Genomic DNA, 20,992 nt, shown 5'->3' on the forward strand with positions numbered 1-20,992 from the left:
ATATATATGTCCTTACCCTCAGTGGTTGAGCCCTTTGCAGCTCAATCTTTCTTTCCAGCTTTGAGTTGTCTCTCATCCATACCAATACCATTGACGCCAGAGTGTGTTGTCACAGTCTCTCTCTCTCTCTCTCTCTCTCTCTCTCTCTCTCTCTCTCTCTCTCTCTCTCTCAGGACAAAGTTTGGCCTCTTGCAGTTTGAAATGTGTTTCCACAGTTGAGAAAGCAAAAAGCTTTGTTCATAAGGAGCTGGAATCAGTAGCGAGACTGAAAGCGACGAGTTTTTGATTAATGAGCTTTGAAATGCCTCGCTAGGGGAAGCCGGGAAAGAGCCTGTTCTGTTAGAGACGGCTTGCCAGTGCTTACAAAGGCAGTGCCGCTTTAGGCTATTCATTACCACATTATAAGGTGCATTTTAAAATACCTAGACCTATATGTATTAATGCATGCGCAGTGGTTTAGGTTAATGTTATATCAAACTGTTTATAAGACAAAACACTTTGCTCTGTATTAGAATTGCCATTGAGATCCCAATCTATTAAAAAACATGATTAGCAATACTTTAATCTTGAAAAATTGCTACAACAATAGTGCTCAAGAAAAAAAATGCCTATATTTTAAATCTAGATTTGCACATCGCACTAGTTTAGCAAAGGATGGCATCATATTTACATTTAGGTATTTAATAAGTAACCAGTGGGGAATTTATCTGTGAAATCTCCCAATTTCCCAAATCAGAAAAAAAACAAAAAAAAACAATCATTAATCTGTTTCAAATTATAATGGTGATACACTTTTCTTAATATTACCAAATTTTAAATAATTGCAATGCCTGGTGAGGTTTGCTATTGTGTTTTGTGGACAGCCGGGACACGGGTGCGCGCACATTCACGCGCATCTGGATGGGGGTGAGAGAGAGAAGGTGCCTCCTTTGTTTACTATCCTTATGTTTCCAAAATGGCGCCTCCGCCTTGTAAGTTGGGCGATATCCAAGTTGGAAATCTTTTCATATCCACACAATAATACGAAGATCTTAATTTCAATTGATCCTAAATCCTAAATATGAAAATACATGTATGAATATAGTGATGTAGCATTTGTAATTGCATTTGTTTAGCTTAAGCACTTTATTTACAAAATGTTTAACACAATAAAATATAACATTTCCATATCGCTACCATTTCATCATTTTTTTTTGCATGGACAGTGCAACTTACAAAATAACATTTATAATGGACGTGAGGGTGTATCGTTACGTGCTGGTGTTTGTTAACCATGGCAATAATGAAAGATTGCCAAATTCCCAATGTAGCCTATAATAACAATAATTACAATTTCGAGATTCTTGTTAATTCTTCAGTTTCACAATATTTTATTACTGAATGAAGAAAGAAATACACCAGTCCCACATTGTATCACCTTGTTTTGCACCAGTTCAACGGCTTCTGCTCAAAATAAATTCTACAACTGTTATATAAATAATATACATGAGAAGATAAATAATGTGCAATACAAACGACAAATAATAAATATAATACTCAGTCAATATAAACGCTGGAGGGAAATAATAAATAACGGTATTTGTAATGGAGAAAACAGGAAGAACCCGTGAGAAGAACAAAGACGCAATGGTTCTTTTCCTCTACAAATCCCATCTCTATAAAGACGGATGCTTATACTGTCAAATCTACAGAACTTACCTTCAAGTAACACGCTATGGAAATTGCCCTCATTTTGCCAATACGGTTCTTCCAAGAACCAAACAACAAACAACCGCGTGTATCGTCAACAGTCAAGAGAAATGGACCACAGCTATTTTAAAAAATAATTACAATCATAGCAGTAATAGTCATATCAATAATAATAATAATACAGGATAATACGGTATGTTTCTCTCAGAGTGTAGTTTTATAAATTAGTTTAACTAGTGAGGTAATAAAAGAGCGACTTTGCGCTTGGGATCCTTACAGATGCGTGAGTTTGGGCGCATCGGGCAGCCTTCCCTGAGACGCGTGGTGAGAGCTGAGGTCTGTGTATGTGGGGTGCGGGTCACACGGTCCGTGGTGGTGGTTACCCGGAATCTGAGCGGCACAGCTGTAGTCCACACTAGCGGATGAGGGATGGGGAAGATGACCGAGGTTGAACATGGGGCCCGAAGCTGGCATTGAGTCAACGAAGTTTCCCCCGACGTACACAGGGCTACTTTGTAAATTCGCATTGGCAAAGCTGCCATTGCCCTGCATGCTGTGGTGCTCGTACTCTGTTCCCGGGTACCTTTTCTGTTGCGGTAAGCAGCCGCCCAATGGCGCCGTGTAGGCTGCCAACCCGTACATGTTCTGTTGAGGTTTGGCGAATGACGGCGGAGATGGCGCGTCGTAGCTTAGGCTGTTTGGAAGCTGACCAGAATATCCAATGTGATTCGAGCCACTTAACGGCGGGCTTCTGTCCGGAGAGTGTCCTAAGGGAGAATGCATTATGCCTTTAGATTTCTGATCTTTTTTGTACTTCATCCGCCTGTTTTGAAACCAGATCTTAATTTGGCGCTCGGTGAGATTGAGCAGATTGGCCATCTCCACTCTTCTGGGACGGCACAGGTAGCGATTGAAATGAAACTCCTTCTCCAGTTCAACTAGTTGGGCGCTGGTGTAGGCAGTGCGCACTCGCTTCGAGGCAGGACCAGGTGGACTCTTGTCATCGCAGGGTTCTCCTGAACACAGAGAGCAGAAATGTGCAATGGATTAATTGTGTTACATCACTTAAAGGCCAAAGAAAGACAAACAAAAAAGAACTAGGTCATAATGATAATAGCTGTCTGCAAGTGTAGTTCTGGGTAGATTTCGGGTTGGCCACACACATACCTGTGGTTGGGCAGTTGGTGCTTTTCTGCTTTGCGTTTTGGCGGGACTCTTTCATCCATGGGAAAATCTGCTTGGTGATGACTGGGGTGGCAGTGCTGGAACCAGTGGAGCTGGGTGATTTCTTTTTTTGTGTAGAGTTGGTGTTGGGACTGGGTGAGCTGGCTGCTAAAGGAGCGGCCTGCTGTTGCTCGCTGATACTCTCTGGCTGGCTGTTGCCCTGGCTGGCACTTGGTCGCATACAACTTCCATTGACGTCTCCATTTTTATGTGCTGGTGGCCTGACTGATGTGGTTTGAATGGGGCAGATTGGATTTTGATAGTCATTCTCTATGCTGGGGGATGAGAAGCCTTGGTGTGTAGAACCATATGAATAGGAGTCAGATTTAGGGTACGAATATCCTCCGAAAAGTCCAGCATTGTCATAATATGTGGCTTTCTGCATTGTGAAGGTTCAAACTAAGAGAGCCTGTGAACTCCTGTCCAGTTGCATGGACTTGTCAATCACGTGATTGGAGCTTCCCACAGATTTTCTGTCCTTTGACCTACTGAGAAAGAAAATGAATCAATTTTAGCAAAAGATTTAGCTATTTTAACTTGAAACAATCGTTGATGTGAGATTCCAAACACTTAAAAACATCCATATTTGCATTTACAGATTTACATTCCCTTTCAAGTCTAAACATCATGTAGGCAAACTAGACCCCACTGCAAATGGAAACAGCCGTAGCATTTTCACTTTTTAAATCAATTTCTCCAAACTCTTCAATTTCTGGTGTCAGATGTCAAGCAATATTCCCTATTCCTCCTGACTTTGTAGATTTCATAAATGTGATAATTTTTTCTTTTTTTCTTAATGCACTTAATTCAAAAGATGGAAGCCAAAGGGATGTATTCATTCTATGTGGCTTCCTTAGCTGGACTATTAAACTTAACATTAGTTTCTTATTGTCATCTTGTGAAAGTGCCTTTAGTCAAATCTTGTTGCTCTACAGAAAAATGGTCTCCTGCCTCTTTGCAAATCAGGTTGGAAAAAGACGAAATTGTACATAGTTTTGCACCATTGTTTTTATTTATTTATTTATTTATTTTATTATATATATATATATATATATATATATATATATATATATATATATATATATATATATATATATATATATATATATTAGAATGTTTAAAACATAAACAAATCACCATTCACCACATCTAAACAGTAATAGATCTCATGTTGTGATCAGCCATTTTTCGCAAGGCCTCTCTCTCTCTCTTTCTCTCTCTCTCTCTCTCTCTCTGTTTTTTTTTTTTTTTTTTTTAATTCTTGACAAGCCAAACCCCTTCATCTTTTCACTTTCAGAACTCTAGGCAAGAATGACACAAGACGGTTAAAGTTTAACTTATGCTAAAAGTTCCCCATTGAGTGAAACGAGACGGCAGCAGAAGGAGAATCAGCATTTCTCTTCAAACAATATCCCATTCTTTCCCGACTCGTTGCTCACTACTAGACATTTTGGGGGGTCGTTCAATAGAATAGAACATAAAACATTCTATATTAAATCTATTCGTATATTTTAAAGAAATATCTAGGCTACTCGTAACATGACGGGGAGAAATGATACGTTGTTTGTCCTGGAATTGTACATCTTTAAAGTAGTTTGAAGCCACTTATAGTTTGATCGGTCCACTTTAATAAAGTTAATCGATTGATTTTTGCTACGTTTGATATAACTGGTCTGTTCCTTGCTCTTGTTTGTGAACATTATACGAAAATACAATCTTTATAAAGAAAATGCATTAAAATCCGAGATATAGATTATAAGAACGCAAATAACGAAACATCTAGTCTATTTTGACATTTCTATAATATCGTAACTGATACATGTAAACAATGTATAATGTTTAGTTTATTATATTAGTTTATTGTAAAGCTTTTGGAACACTCTGTAATACCGATTTAAAATGTAAATTTAAATTGCTACTTAATCTGTATCATAAAAACATGGTAGCTTCGATGTTAGGCTTGTTTCCCACCGATTGTAAAATCAGGGGCATTACCAAGAATGCGAATGTAGCAAATGTTGGTAGCAAAGTCCTTCCACAAACTGAGAACCCAATGTGCAATACACCACACCAATCAGACTTTCTTTCTTTCTTTCTTTCTTTCTTTCTTTCTTTCTTTCTTTCTTTCTTTCAAGATAGGTTTTCGACCAAGTGACTGTAGCTCGTGCTCAATACAGTAGTTATTAGACGGCCTGAAGCTCCGCACGATACATATCAATGCACCTGTCATTGTAGAGCCCGACTAAATTTATGAGTGGTCATGCTAGAGCCGTAAATGCCTCACAGAGGGGCGAGAAGAAAAGCACTCCTCAAGAATTGGGACCATCAGAGGGGTAAAACTCTAAGCGTAGGAGGATGGCTGGGGGCAAGAATGTCCCGCTACAAGCAAGAGCCCACAGCCCGCCAGTATAAATCCAGCTACTGCACTAATTCACACACTCTTGTCTTCAACCTTCTTTAACTACTTGTAATGGAACACACTTTTGACCAATTGCGCGGATAGCCGTGGATTTTAGGAAAGGATACTCTAAATTAAGAAGACAGTGCAGTTCGGATGGGAATATTTGTTTTGGTTTTTGCATGCATGCTTTTTTGTTTTGTTTATTTGATTTTTTTTTCCTTCTCTATATCAACGAGATAGCATTGCTATTGCATGTTATACTTTGCTCTAGATGTAAGTGTAAACTTGAAGTTGCATGGGACAAACCAAGTAAATCATTGTTAAGTTATATTGTTAATTTGTTGTCTAAGCTCAGAGCGACACGGGAATTTTAATTTAACTCGTATTCTTTTTTCTGGCCCATAAGTTTTTATGGGCTGTGTTGCAAGCTATTAAATATAGAGTCACAAGACAGTGCACGGCAGGTTATGAGTAATATATACTATTGTTTCATTTCAGTGCAAACTTAAATATATAGACATCTCTTACCGCAGTCTGTGGTTTCCTCTCCCCTCCTTCTCCTCAAGCAATCTTCATAATTTATACGGCGACCTAAAGAATAAAAAATATTTTAATTGTTGTTCTTTTTTTTCCCCTTCCAGCTCCCAGTTTAATAAATAAGGGCTGTTTTATATGCGTTATACTGCTGAGTATGTTACGTTTGCAAAATGACAGCTATGGTTGAGTCTTTCATTCTGAATGTGAATTCACGGCCATCAGCGATGATACCACAAATTTATAAAAATTTTACATGATGTCCCATTTATTTAATGAACTAATTTATTTTCCCCCCAGAAGATTAGACTGGTTTTGAGAGAAGTCAAAGATGTAGCTGCATGAAAGAGAGAGAGAAGAAGAAGAAGAAGAAGGAAAAAAAACCCGACATAAGCGATTTTACACAAAGAGATGCTGGCCAAAATATTTAGCACTCATAAGCCTTTTGGGTGACCTTTGGCTTCCTCTCCAATAACTCACTGATTAATGAACAACGGACGGAAGGGACTCAAGTCACAATGCAATCCACACCACACAACTTTTCACCGGTGATTTTAAAACCAAGCGCGAGCCTGAAGACGAGATTTTAATCCTCATCCTAGCAGACAGACGACCTGTTCTGTTTCACTCTGAAAATCCTTTCGAAAACATGAGACGAGGACAACACCTTTCAACTAGCCTGTGGGATTAATAATACTAGGCTATTACTATTATTCTTATTTGGCGATGGACCGCAGCGTTGGCAAATGTAACTAAAACAAGAGAATGCATGTAGCCTGTATTTTAAACTGGTGTGTCACGTTCAAAGTCTTAATAGGATAAATGTAGCGAACAAGTCAGCCGAACAAGGTCTGCCTTTATCAGGCGAGCGTGTTTTCGCCCACGCACTCCCACGGTAAGTTTGGTACTCATAATGGAACAATAGGCGGTAAAAAATAATAGACTCTGGAAGTCGGTCTGTAAATATATACATGTATATATCTGCTACTAATTTGCATGCATCTCTTTGGTAGAAAAGTGTTTTATATGGCAACAATTTTAGGCCATGGTGAATTCTGTAATGGAAATAATGTGTGTATTAATGCCAGCTTAGTGGGGGGGGGGGGGGAAATCCCGAATCATCTCACAAATCAAGTAGAATAGAAAACATATACGTTTGTGATTGAGCCTCAAAGTATTGGTAAGATATTGCAAAATGAAGAAGAATGCAAGAATGTTTTGTGAAATGCATATGAAATAGGCTAATCAAAAGCGCTTGTCTGAAAATCTGTTATTCATTTGTAATCACCATTCCGTAAATAGAGCAAACTTAAAAAAATAATCAACTTTACATCTTAATTAATGATTTCATATTAAATGAATTTTTGCTCTTATAATGCATGCGAAATATGGTTTCCATTCAAAATGCATGTAATGTTAGAGTGTTTGAATCCAAATATTTTGGTATAAATTACAATCTAAATCAGAGAGACTGATTTAAATGTATGGAAACATGGATGTTTAAAAGAATACCCTAACCCACATATGTCATGTCTAAAATCGCATTGACTATAACACAAATTAAAGTGATTAACGATCTCACAATGTATGACACAGATGTTTTATGTGCATGGCTAACTCAGCTACCAGAATATGTAAAATTAAATAGCAACTCTAAAACTGTATGACTGAAATGACCTTACATGTAAAACCTCAAAAAAAATAGACAAGGTTGCGCAAAGCTGAAAAACTAGTCTTGCAGTTTTACCTCTATGTCTTCAAATCGTACTTGCTTAGTTGGTAGGCGATGACATTAATAAAGATCAGCTGCTTTGAATGGAATAAATCATATTTTTACGCCGGCCTAATGTAAACCCACGCTTAAAGGTTACGTTTTGCCGTGCAATTGCTTACCTGTAATGCCAATTTATTATATAGCCGTGCTTCTTAGTCTCAATATCTCTCAGTACAGCTGCTCGGATATATCCTTCACCCTTTGTCTATAGACAGTACTGTCTTAAAACTGATCTCGCGCTTTTCCAGTCATTTCCATATACCAATGCAGACAGTATTCCCGAAAGAATGGGAGCCACTCACTCAGCTACCAATAAAAAGCCAAGAAGGTCTTCTTATTCCAAAACGAAATATTACTAGCAATCAACTTCCCATTGAAAAAAAAAAAAAATGAAGGTTTTACAGAGGCAGGCTCACCAACGAGTCGACATTACTATATTTCGGAAAACTTATCATGACAAATAAAGGCGCTGCCTTAAAATACAAGCATATTTGTTCACGTGATCCGGATCGCAGATTGTCCTGATTGAGACTGCTACTCCAACCAGCTTCACCTCACAAATACATTTAAAAAGCAAGAGCACTAACATTCCCTCCAACCGCACATCATTGTACAATGATTTTGCACAAGATCTCAGCCACTGTATCGGAGTGTGTCATTATAAGGCAAATGCTATTGCTGTTTATTATAGCCTTGCAACCCAGGCGTAATAAAAAATAATAAAAACAAACGTTCAAATGAAGCACAAAACATTAGTTTTATCGTTACGTTGTCTTTATTTGAAAGACAAATTATTGGATAATCCGCGCAATCATTATATTTTTTTTTTCACTCCACCGTGTCATTAAATACCTTAATTTTTCTTTATTTCTTTATTATTATTATTATTATTATTATTTAACGCAGTGTTATGGGCCTGTGGATCGGACAATCTTTGAAAGCAGCAACATTATGATTTTTAAGATTATTAAATATGTAGTTGTTACTTTTTGCTCGCTGTTTTGAAAAGAAACCCGGCTTTAAGAAACCTCTGAAATATTGTTTGACTACTATGGTTTAGGCAATGACAGCTATATATGACCTCGTCAGCCAGAGAGATTCATCAAAATCATCCCAAATTCTATATTGTTCTTCTCAAAAAGCAAGAGTGTGTATTGATCCCCATATGTGAGTATGACGTGTAAAAATAGGTATTTTAAATGTCTAGATTTTTACTACACTCTTAGAAAATAAAGGTCCCAAATGGGTGTTTTAGCATCAGTGTCATAGAAGAACCATTTTCGGTTCCCCAAATAAGCTTTTAGTGATCGGTTCTTAAAATAAAATAAAACTTTTTTCCCCTAGTGTGAAGAACATTCTAAAAATCTGAAGAACCCCTTTCCACTATAAAGAACATTGAATGTTCCATGAATGTTATGGAGCCGTCGATACCAATAAAGAACCTTTATTTTTAAGAGTGTATAATTGTGCATTCAAATACATTTTTTGTTTTATTGTGTTTTCTAATCGCCTCTAAAATACATTAAAACTATCTCACCGTTTACTTTTTTCTTTTTTAACATAACATAATTTAAGCGGTTAAATGCAAGTCGGTTAGGTTATGTGTAGCCTGAGTCCGAATGCTTGCTTTATGGCTGTGCTGTGTGGATATGTACTGGATGGAAAGATGGAGATGAAACGATTGGGAAGGCGGCCGAGCGCAGGATTGTCCTGAGGAGAGGATGCGAGTCTTCTCCCCTTGCAGCATATGTTCACGGGCTAATAAAAGTGAAAGATTTACAGTCCACGCCCGGCCCCCAACAGCCTCTCACCCTTTCAGGAATTACTGAGCATGATTTACAACGATGCAGATCACCGTCATCCCTCTCCAACAGCTCCAAACACTTTGTGGATAGATCTACGATCACAATGCACCATTACTAAAAACGAGTGGAGTTTTGTCACCAATGAAATTGCAATGGATGCATACCTTTTTTCTTATAATTATTTGCTGTTTTGTTAATGTTTGTCAGGATGCAAAATCCACTTATTCAGGCAATTCTTCACGCCAACTATGTGATGATTTCCCAGATAGACTTCTACAATGAATTCAAGCTTGTGTCCTTTTTTATCAAACCACTTCTCCACAAATGCTCACCACTAAATCGGTAAAGAACAGCATCTATGACGGATTATAAATCACAAAAAGGCCTTCGTTAAAGCCCTAAGCTAAACACTCTGGCACTGGACTTCACATTTGTATCGCTACACAGATGCATCAATATAACATTACTTAAGAAAATATTTACTAGCCTGCATTTAATGCTTCAAAAGTAAAAGTGTCGTTACTGAAGAGTTTTTGTTTTTTGGACACAGGATTGTGCTCCATGCTGAAGCTATTTATGAAAGAAGAAAAAAATCACAATGAGCCTGAAGTTGTTTCAGTCAGTCCGCGAGGAAGACTGAATCAAAGGACACCATTTATCAAAATTCTGACAGATATGTTTATTCGATGTCTTACAGCAAATATTAATCTTAAATGTTTACCTACCGATCTTCCATTGGCTGAAAAGCTGTACGAATGTGCAGGTTGCGGTGGTGTGAGATACAGGACCGTTTGGATATTATTTTCTTGGATCTCTTCAGTTTTCAAGTCTGATAGAGTCCTCGCGATTAATGACGACGCCGTGTTTCTAGGGGACGTGCTGCATTAATTATTTAGACAATCACGTGGTCAAACAAAAAAGATACAGAACGGAACCATACACCGAATTCTATCTTGGGATGTCGACAGCGCAGGTTGATTTATCTTAACGGTTTGTCTCGATGGGCGAAGACATTTTCACCGAACAGCTGGAAATCAAAAATGGCCGTTTGAGTTCGCATTGTGCGAGCGGCGGTATAGTCGGTGCAGAGTCATTGCAAATGGACCCGCGTATGGCTCCCATTTATTCTGTTCAGACATCCAGGTCAATGCTCAGAATGCCTTGCGTACTGAAAGACAATGGAGAGATCCCCTGAGTTTTCACAAGGGTTCAAAGGCTTTTTAAACAAATTATATATATATATATATATATATATATATATATATATATATATGTGTGTGTGTGTGTGTGTGTGTGTGTGTGTGTGTGTGTGTGTGTGTGTGTGTGAAACATCTAACATGATTGTTTGTTAATGTTTTGGCTATTCAAGCTGCAATAAACTTTACATTTTGTCCTGGATGTGTGTTGGTGGTATTGTGCTCTCTCTCTCTCTCTCTCTCTCTCTCTCTCTGTCTTTTCATTGACAATGCATTGGTAATTTATAAATTACATTGCACACACACACACACACACACACACACATTTACTCACATTAAATGTGAACCTCAATAAAAAAATAATAAAAAAAACCTTTTTAAAATAATAGCAAATATACTCTTTTGCAAGGGTAACCACTCTGCACCACACACACAGACACGTTTCCATGTTTTATATGGGGACTTTCCATACAAACTGTATATTCTGTCCCTAACCCTACCCCTAAACCTACCCATCACACAAAACTTTCTGCATTTTTACATTTTCACACAGTATGATTTATAATATGGTTCCTTATGGGGACCAAACATGTCCCCACAAGGTCAAAAATTAATGGTATTACTATCTTTGTGGGACATTTGGTACCCACAACGTAGGGTATACCAGGCCACACACACACACACACACACACACACACACACTAAAATATCAAAATGGGAACATTGCATAGACTTCTTTATTTTTTAACTAACTTTTAAATACTATAGCCTTATCATTTACTTTACTTTTTTACTGTTTCAAATGAGGACATCCCCAAAAGAAGGCTTTGGGAGATTATGTCAGGTTTAGCTCACTTCTGGCTACAAATGTATCCCCAAATATATACACGACAGTATAGCTAAACGCACGCACACACCAAGCACACACAATTTCGGTGCTGATGGACAACGCTGAGAACAAAAAATAAATTTGATTAATATTTAAAAGATAGAACTTCTAACTGCTGTTATGTAAAAACAACCATAGTTTTGCTTGCTCTTAATTCTCTCTATAAAGAGCAGTGGGACCTCTATGCCTATATGAACGGTTTATCAAAAAAGCTTTGACATGATATATTTCGCTTAATGAAGCAAAACATATGGTGGTTTATTTATGATTTGTAGTTTTACCATGATCACAATTAATGTAACATACCACGTTGTTAGGTGCAGCATAGCCCTTTTTAATGTGTAGGAGGATTACGCAGAATCTGATAACAAATTGGAAAAAGTTACACGCGGTGTGGCAAATAATCACCGTTTAAAAAGCAAATGTTACTACAGAACACACACAATTTTTATTTTATTTTTTTGGTGCATCTGTGTGCAAAAAGCGTCTGAGAGAAGCGGCTGAAGGTCCATCAGGTCACGGGTGTAGAGGTCAGTGCTCGCGGCTCAAAAGCGTCTAATGCAACAGAAACTCTGTCCTCTGGATGAACCTGCCCGCAAGGCTTTTGTTGAACTTCTGTAAAAATACCTTTTCATGCTCACAACGTGAAGGCTTCAGTGTGAAGATTCCTTCGCAATGCATGTATGGCTCGTGTTTTTGTTTAAGGAGACAAAGACACCACAAAGATAGCAGAGCGTCTGAGTTTAATCACTGTTGGAAAGCCATTTTCAGATTCGACACCAATCCCTTTTTAAAAAAATAAAAATAACAGTGTATGAAAGTGCTTGATAAAACGTGTTTGTCCTATCTCATGAGTTTCTAGATTCAACACAATACGACGCAGTTTGAGTGAAACCTCTCTGCATAATATTTATTTAATTACTGCAAAATATGCCTGTAGAAAATATGCACAATATACAGAAATATATACACATATATAAGAACTTAAAAACTGAATTCGATAGCTAATTATGGAACGGATAAGTACGTTCACATAGAACATAAAGCTTTTAACATTATATTTAATAAATAGAAAGTTCAAACATCTTGAGGGCTAAACGTGTCTAAAATGGAAAATAAAAAGCGGCTTTTCAAGACTTTCAGGTAATATTCGGAAGACAGATAGGCTATACTGTTCTTTAATGTTGTTTACAAAGATGTCGGGCGGGATTTATAGTGAAGTAAGGCATGGGATATTCGTTTTTTTCTGGATTAAATATGTAATTTTAAAAAGCTGCAATAAACAATTGTAAAACACCTATAACGAAATTCTTAAAAATCACGAACAAGTTAAAAATTACTTGACTGAAATAGTCTTTTAGAAAGTAAACCTTTAAAAAGGCGCGCACAGTTCACGCGAGGTTCAGAATGAAATTTCTTCAGCTTTTCAGTCTACAAATAAATAATTTCTCAGGCAACGATTTTTTTCTTATTATTATCTAATTTTATTTAGTTTTTATTACTTGCACCCAGTTGACTCAAGCACCAAAAAAATCATAATTTATTATTCGCTGGACAATTCCTTGCTTGAGTTCTCTTTAATGATTAAGTTAAGATAAATTGACGCACCATAGGCGTAAACTTGCCACAATGAGTTTAAAAAGAGGAAAGGGGTGATTAAAATACAGAGGATTTTTTTTTTTTTAAATTGTGAATAGTGTCACTAAAAAGATCCATGCTCTTCGAAAAATTTGGCAAGTTTGTGTAAAATAGCGTGAGCTTTCTGACGTTTTACTGTACCTCGTTGTGGCATGTGAACCTCATATCCTCATATCCTCTTTGCTTCAGTTACAAACGGTTACAATACTGGAAATTGAAATATTTAACGCATAGCAGTTTTCACGCTGCATTTAGTCGTAGTGTGTGCTTCTTCTCAGTTTTTGGCACTTGTACCCAACATGTCATGATTTGCTACCATGCAATGTCAAATAAAGCATTGTCTATTACATACAGTTCATCTGTACATCTGGAGGGAGGGAGAAAGAGATATCCACTTATAAAGTTGTGATCTCTGTCTGGTTGTCCTTCTGAGCGTGTTGTGCATGCTGATTCCCAACTGACGCCGATCTTCCTTTCGTGTTAGGGAGTTTGTGGTCCTTTTTCCATTTCATTCTTCTGTTCTGAAACCAGATTTTAATCTGTCGTTCAGAGAGACAGAGGGTGTGCGCGATCTCTATGCGACGCCGTCTTGTTAGATACCTGTTAAAATGAAACTCCTTCTCTAGTTCGAGAACTTGCTGTCTTGTGTAGGCTGTCCGAGAACGTTTGGGTTCAGGTCCTGTGTAATCCGGGTTGACTGAGAAAGACAAAAACACACTTCTGTTAGAAAAAAAGAACCCAACTATCAACATAAAAATCGCTCATTTGAACTTTTGCAAAATAAAAACAATGCCCGCTCGTTTGAATTTGATCGAACAAATACTCAGAACTCGTCTAATTTAAGTTTAGGTGAATTAATCAAAGTTTATCATTACTAAATGATTCAGTTCAAAGCTTTGGGCCAAGTGGACTGCAGTAGTGGCCAGCACAGCTAGCGGCCTATTTCCTAAGCAATAAAAATTTATGGCTGGTGTAATTGGCGGCCCCTTCAGAGGAACCCATAAATATTTCACTGAATGGTTTTAACTGTGGCTAAAACAGCAGAACAGGACTGGCCTACAAGAGAGTGAATCTTACCCGTAGTAACGTGTACTTTCTTCATCCATGGGTAAACTACAGCAGGCTGCTTGGCTGGTATCCCGTTCTGGCTCTTTGTATTTTGCGGATGTCCGGATATTTGGACCGCGGGACACTGCTCAGTCTGTGCGGGGAAAGGGCTGTGTTGGCCGGCTTGATCCTGCGCTTGACCCCGCGGCTGAACCGATGAGCCCTGGACAGTGTTGCAACTGTAAGGCTGCTCAGAGTAGTTTGACCGTGAATAGAGTCCGGGATGCTGGAAACCAGTGTCCTGCGACGGACTGTAGTAGCCCGGGCTCTCTTCAGGTATATAGCTGGTCTGAGAATATTCCTCACAAGGAGGAAATTTTGGATCCACATACTTGGAGTTCACCATGTACGAACTCATGGCCATTAATTTCTGAAGGTAGGAAATACTAATTTTTCTCGAGTTGTCTTTTTTTCCTCCCTCCATAAAGCCCTCCTACTTGCTGTCAACTGAATAAAGTTAGGCTACCATGTGACCAGCTTGGCCAATCGAGGTGGAGGGACTTCATCAACAGAGAAGAAGCTGTGCACACCTAGTAGTGAATTTCACAAACTTCACATTATCTCTCAATTAGGATGGTGATAATATAATATAAAATTTAGTTGATTAAATACCCGGTCTGTGTAAGAAGAAGAAAAAAATCTGTTTTGAGACCATGTGGGCATGTACATCATCACATGGGAGGATCCCACACTCTTACAAATAAAGGTTCTTTATTGACATCGATGGTTCCATGAAGAACCTTCAGCATCCATAGAATCTTTACATTCCACAAACGGTTCTTTATAGTGGAAAAACATTCTTTACACTATTAGTGTTGCCTTCACATTAAGAAAAAAAAAAATATTTTAAGAACTGTTCACTGAAACGTTCTTCTATAAGTGCAAAATGTAAAAGCATGTATTTGCATCACATATATGTGCATGAAGCCCAATTGGTAAATTAATATTCAACTAAGCTAAATCAAACTCGACCCAAGTGGTAAAAAACAAAACAAGACAAAAGATAAAAAACGGTCCAAGGCACAAAAAGAGTCACATAAAGCCAGCAGACAATTGCTGGAGAGCGTCTTTGTCATGTAGAGGTCACTCAGAAGTTACTGGAGTCTCATCATTCCAGCGCTTCTCATCCTTTCAGCTTGCTGTATAGCGCACCCTGGTTCGCCATCAATGCGCGTGCCAATCAATAATCAAACACCACAGAACAGACAATAACCGCTTGCCAGTTCTTAAGGTAAGACCAGGGGCATAGTACATGGATGTGCAAAGTTTGTTAACATCCATACAAAATATTGCTTATATTATTTAGTGCCCTCTGTCTTATAAGAGGGGCGATTTTATTGCACAAAATTTCAATAAAAGTATTCGGAAACACTATTTTACAGTGTTCCTGTTACACATTTTACATGTAGTTACTATAGTAATTACAGTCAATTATGCATAGTTACGTGCAACTAACCCTAAATCAAATCTTAAACCTTAATTATATAGTAAAAACCCTAATTATATAGTAAGTACACGTAGTTAATCACTATTACTTAGTACTTCACTGTATAATTACTGTATAAAACACTGTAATAAGGACACCTTAAAATAAAGTGTAACCAAATATTCTATTCTATTCATATGCACACATTTAGTAAGATCCAAGCGCTGTATAAATGGTTAAAGAGACTTGTTTCAGTAAGAACAGGTAGAAGCAGACATCAAAGCTTTCATGAGTTCAACCACATAATCTTATTATGTAATTATATGCGTCTCATTTGATGTTCTTCGTTGAACGAAACTGGTTCTTCGCTGCCAGCTGCCATTTTCCAAAGCACATTGCATAGGCTATATTGCCCGTACATTAGATGGCAAAAGCAATCAGTGGTCGAACACTCAAATAAGACGAAGTTTTATTCGAAGTTCTTGCATCGACCATATACTCCCCTAGAACCGAATCTGTGACTGTCATTCTTTCACACAAATTCGGTTCTACAGGGTATATATAGACGACGACATGTATTAGCTCAACAAATAAAATGTCTTAGAAAAAATCTATAAAGCAATGAAGCCGTTATTCTAACTCAAACATCAAGTGTTGCGAGTGTTTCTTCAAGGTTTTCCTTGATTAAAAAAAAAAAAAAAAAAAAAAGAAAGAAAGAAAGTTCCGTACTTTTTCAATACTCTTTTATTAATGTTTAACAGGGAGCATAAATGTTAAGATAGAGGCCCGCAGCTCCATTTTCAGACCTCGTGTAGCCTAATGCATTCATATTTTTAAAGTTAACTAATCTAACTAATTCAATTACTAATTATTTAATTCTGTATCTCTAACAACACCATATACAATTGAACGGAATATTCATCCAGATCCAGGTACGGGATTGAGGGCTTTAGTGCCAGATGCTGTCATTGATCAGGTATAGCCTTAAAACTGTGTGCTGCACGTGAAGAAGCATATAAAGGAAGGCTAAAGGTCGAGAGGTCAAGCAGAATCATTTACAACACACATCAAAAAGTTTCATTATTTTTGGTAAGACGACAGCGGTAGCGGAAAAAGAAGAAAAGTTCATGGATAATACATGACCTTCTCAGATAAGCAGCTCCTGTGGTCATTCCCACCCGGTCACCAGAGCCAACATAATAATAAACCTGGGATCCGTTAAAAAATTAAGAATCAAGAACGCTCAACATTTTCCCGCTTAGGAATTGAATAATTATCTATTTTTTATTGTTACTTCTAAATTTAACAGCGACTTTAACTTCATATTTACCATAATTTCCTTAAAACAAGCAGATTAAAAGTCTTATGAATTTGCATTGATTTATTTGATTAGCTGTCTGTTAATTTTGATATAATATTATGGATTGTGATTTTAGAACTTAGAGATGATTATAGCATTTTAGAACAAAATAATAGTCTAGTGCTTTAAAAGAGACGAAATTCTTTCTACTTTTTAGCAGGCAATTCATGCGTGATATTGGATGTTTAATATATGAATTAATTTCTGTATGTATTTATATTTACCAAGCATAAAGACAATGTGCGTTTTAATACATGTTTTTTTTATTTATGTTTGTTAGACAGCGTGACCCGTGTTTCACCTTGCTTTGCGACTCGTTCAGGCGGGTCAAAGCCGAGTTACTGATGAACAACTGAGTCACATCTGATTTTAAATGAAAATATCTCCATTTGTATATATGTATATTTATAATTCACATGCATGCACATAGGGGTTTCCATGATATAAACCTTTTTAAATAATTATTTCCCCCATGCGACGTTAACCAAGTTGAAGATTTATTTTTGTATGCAGATGTGTGGATTGAGACGGTCTTTCTCTATTAATCGACATTTTTGCAATAAGTGAATTATTTAAAAAATAATAATAATTTCAACTCACAAGGAAATTAGCCACAGTTTCGCTATCATCGAATGAAATATATAATTTCAAACCTTTTATTACAAAATATCTTGATTATTAGTCATAGAATGTACATAGGCTTATATTTTGAACTTCATATGTTATTAGACTGAAGTTTGATTTAAAATTATTTAATATCATTTCGTTGTTTCACTGACATTGTATGGTTGGAAAGCAGTGAAGAAATTATGTATTTTATATTTTCTAACATTCACATTAAATTGCGCATCTCTGCCATTCTGAATTCAGATAATTTAATTGAACAGGACTTTCGATCTTTTTTTCTGACCAGCCACTGTATCAGAGATGAAAATTAATGTAAAGTATAAATGGTAGGGTCAAAATGAGAGTTTCTTTGCTTGGGGGCGCTAGAGAGCTTGTCAATAAAACCCAGAAACCCTGCTTATTTATAGAGTTCACTTACAAGTCACGAAAGCGCGTGCATCGAATAACTGATCTCTATTCAAATGAATGGTACACTATCTAATAACAACAGACCGAGATACATAACAGGTGCAAATAAGTAAAAAATAAATTGCCAATTCAAAGCAAAACAATTTTTTTAATTAAATAAAAAAAAAAAATAGTTTCGACATAAATATGTAGTAATCAAAAGACAACTCTCAATTTAGACCAATGTATATTTCACACATGGAAGAAAATCACATTTAATAAGCAGTTTATTTTACTTTCTCCTTATTAACAAATAATGAAAAAGTAAAGCAATTCATAAAATAAAAAAATGCTGATGCCCTCGTATCAAAAATGTAAATAAATAACAATAATAGTAGTAGTAGTAGTAGTAGTAGTAATACTAATAACAATAATAATTTAATGCATACAAGCTAAGCCCTGAAAAGTAATCTTTTATAACGTGGCGCCACATTTGCACCAAAGCCGGACTACTGCATAACATTTACGTCACCTTCATCACAACCTATTTTTTCTCTAGTTATCCAACCAACCCAAAACTGTGCACAACAACACAAGAGGGCTTCACAGAAACAGATCAGAACTGGTTTGGTGGATATGAGACTACAGTAAACATCATGGCACAATCCAACACGCGCAAGTTCAGCGACGCGTACACTGAAGAACACAAGCTTACCTCGAGAAGCAGGCGCGTCGCGTAAAGCGCATATATCCATGATCAGAACTCGCGTGGAGACTCTTTCCTCTGCAGCGACACTGGGATCTTTTCCAAACCGTCTGAGCGACCTTTCTAATATACAATGTGAATTATATTTTGGCTTGTCAACTCCCTGGCCATAAAACAAAGTTTAATGGTATCACGTGCTTCCCCACAGCCATTCATGACAGCGCGCGGGTGCCATAAATAATCCTGAAAGTTGCACTTATTCAATAATGGCGATTACTCTGATCTCAGGAGGAAATAAAGACACGGGGTTCAATTCACATTCACTGCACTCACAGGGAAAAACACGCAGAGTTTATTTCTTGTAGTAGGCTGTAGTAGACTAATGTCTGTTGTATGTTTTTTTTGTGTGTGTGTTTTTTTTTGTAGTATTTAAAGAATAATAGAGTTATTTGGTGTAGCGCATTCTTGTGTTACTTAAGTTTGCTCGTTATTTTGCCAGAGTTCAGGACAAATGAGGTGTTTGTGAAATCTCTGACGTGTGAACTAATGGAAATATTTTTCTGACTGTAAATTTTTGAGAGGAAATAAAATAGCGCCATATGGCGGGTTGTCGATTTCTGTGAAGTCACAAATGGCCATTGGGAAAGTTTCAGCAAATAATATTATAACATTTACTGAGAAATATTCTCACCTCTGGGTTTTTTTTTCTTTTCTTTTTTTTTTTACGGGATTAAACATTCAATTCAATATTCACCTAAATAAATACATTACATTTTAGTCAATTAACAGTTAAATACATTTAATATGTTAAGTGCATGAAATGTACAGGCATTCACTGTGAGTGTTTCGGGACTTCAAACTCTATGTCTACGATCACCGATATTGTTATATATTATTGTTATATCTATTAAAACGTAAAACAACTTTATGTCAACACTGAAATGCGTGCATGTGAAAATGATTAAATTATAATCAATAATTGAATACAATATATATAATATAAATATAATAATTCCAACTGTTCTGACACAGTTCCTTTTTTTTTTTTTTTTTTTTTTTTTTAGATAAAAAAAAAACATTTCTATCAGTTAATAAAGGAACTGTGTGACTTGTGTCACATGACTGCGACAACCAATCACAGTCACAGGAAATGAGCTCAAGGACAAAGATGCAGATAGCGGACAAGCAAGTGCCGGAGTGTTAGACAACAGCGCCGCCTGCCGACCGAAGAAGACACTGCATAGGTGTTCGGGCTTTCTTTTTTCTTTCTTTTTGCACAGCTGCTCATACAGAAATAGAGAACTGAACAACTATTAGAAGTTTTTTTTCTTTTTTTTTCTTCTTTTTTTAGATATAGACATCAGTGTTCAAATAACGCATGAATAAATAATACAATTTATATTACTGCCATATTTTACAGAGCATATTTATTATTTATTATTTAATATTTAGACAATAGGCATGTTTAATATAATGTGATTTGGGTTTTAATCCTAACTCTAACACTTTAAATGTTGTGATTTTATAAAAGCTAAATTAGCGAGAATCTCCTAGTTTAAGTGCAATGCAGATCTCGTGGTTATAAATTCATGGAGAATTCTAGACTATATAAATTGCATTTTTGACTGCATTTCAAGTTTGTATTGCAGTATATAGATATATTGTTCAGAAGTAAGTGAACTGAATGTGAAGCTCGTTGCATGAACTCGTTCAGGCTCCTCTAACGCTATCTGTTTTGCCGCATTGCAGTGAGGTTGTAAATACCTCTGCCTGTCAGCTGACTGTGAAATACTGTCTTTGTCCCGCACAGCCTGTCTCTCCCTTCCCAAAAAACTGCGCCATTCTCACCATTAAGGGAGGCATACATTAAAACGCACAACTCCACCGTCCTCCACAGGTTTCCAAACTTTCAAAATCATTATTTTATATTGTGGATCTTTATTTTCATGCACAGATTAATTATATAAAAAATAATGACGCATGAATATATAAGAATCATTATTTGTATGCACAAATTAATTGTAGGTAAAATAATAACGTCTGAATATGTATTAAGAATGGCTGTGAATCATTATTTTTATGCACAGATTAAAGATTTTCTATATAGATAGGCTATCTTAAATCTGTTCATTAAAATAATGATTCACAGCCATTCTACTCAGACTTCATTATTTGATATATAATTAATATGTGGATAAATGTGACACTGGCGAAATAGCCTAAGTTAAT

General features: G+C 36.7%; 2 protein-coding genes across 6 annotated transcripts; both read right to left on the reverse strand.

The window, feature by feature from the left end:
* Positions 1-1,104: 1,104 nt before the first annotated feature.
* Positions 1,105-18,864, reverse strand: hoxd3a (homeobox D3a). Of its 5 annotated transcripts, none has more exons than XM_084121854.1 (4): positions 18,773-18,864; positions 5,843-5,905; positions 2,857-3,398; positions 1,105-2,705 (listed from the first exon to the last, which is right to left on the reverse strand). In XM_084121854.1, exons 3-4 carry the CDS (start codon positions 3,296-3,298, stop codon positions 1,963-1,965), a joined length of 1,185 nt encoding a protein of 394 aa, XP_083977980.1. In that variant the 5' UTR covers positions 3,299-3,398; positions 5,843-5,905; positions 18,773-18,864; the 3' UTR covers positions 1,105-1,962. The 5 variants fall into 5 exon arrangements, with proteins under 5 accessions (XP_083977980.1, XP_083977978.1, XP_083977979.1 ...); XM_084121852.1 differs by having other exon boundaries at positions 2,857-3,401; XM_084121853.1 differs by lacking the exon at positions 18,773-18,864 and adding an exon at positions 7,742-8,197 and having other exon boundaries at positions 2,857-3,401.
* hoxd4a (homeobox D4a) lies at positions 12,240-14,636 on the reverse strand. The gene is made up of 2 exons (XM_084123467.1): positions 14,228-14,636; positions 12,240-13,847 (listed from the first exon to the last, which is right to left on the reverse strand). Exons 1-2 carry the CDS (start codon positions 14,619-14,621, stop codon positions 13,546-13,548), a joined length of 696 nt encoding a protein of 231 aa, XP_083979593.1. The 5' UTR covers positions 14,622-14,636; the 3' UTR covers positions 12,240-13,545.
* Positions 18,865-20,992: the final 2,128 nt, after the last annotated feature.

The sequence above is a fragment of the Abramis brama genome, assembly GCF_963993115.1.
Source record: "Abramis brama genome assembly, chromosome: 8".
Classification (NCBI taxonomy): domain Eukaryota; kingdom Metazoa; phylum Chordata; class Actinopteri; order Cypriniformes; family Leuciscidae; genus Abramis; species Abramis brama.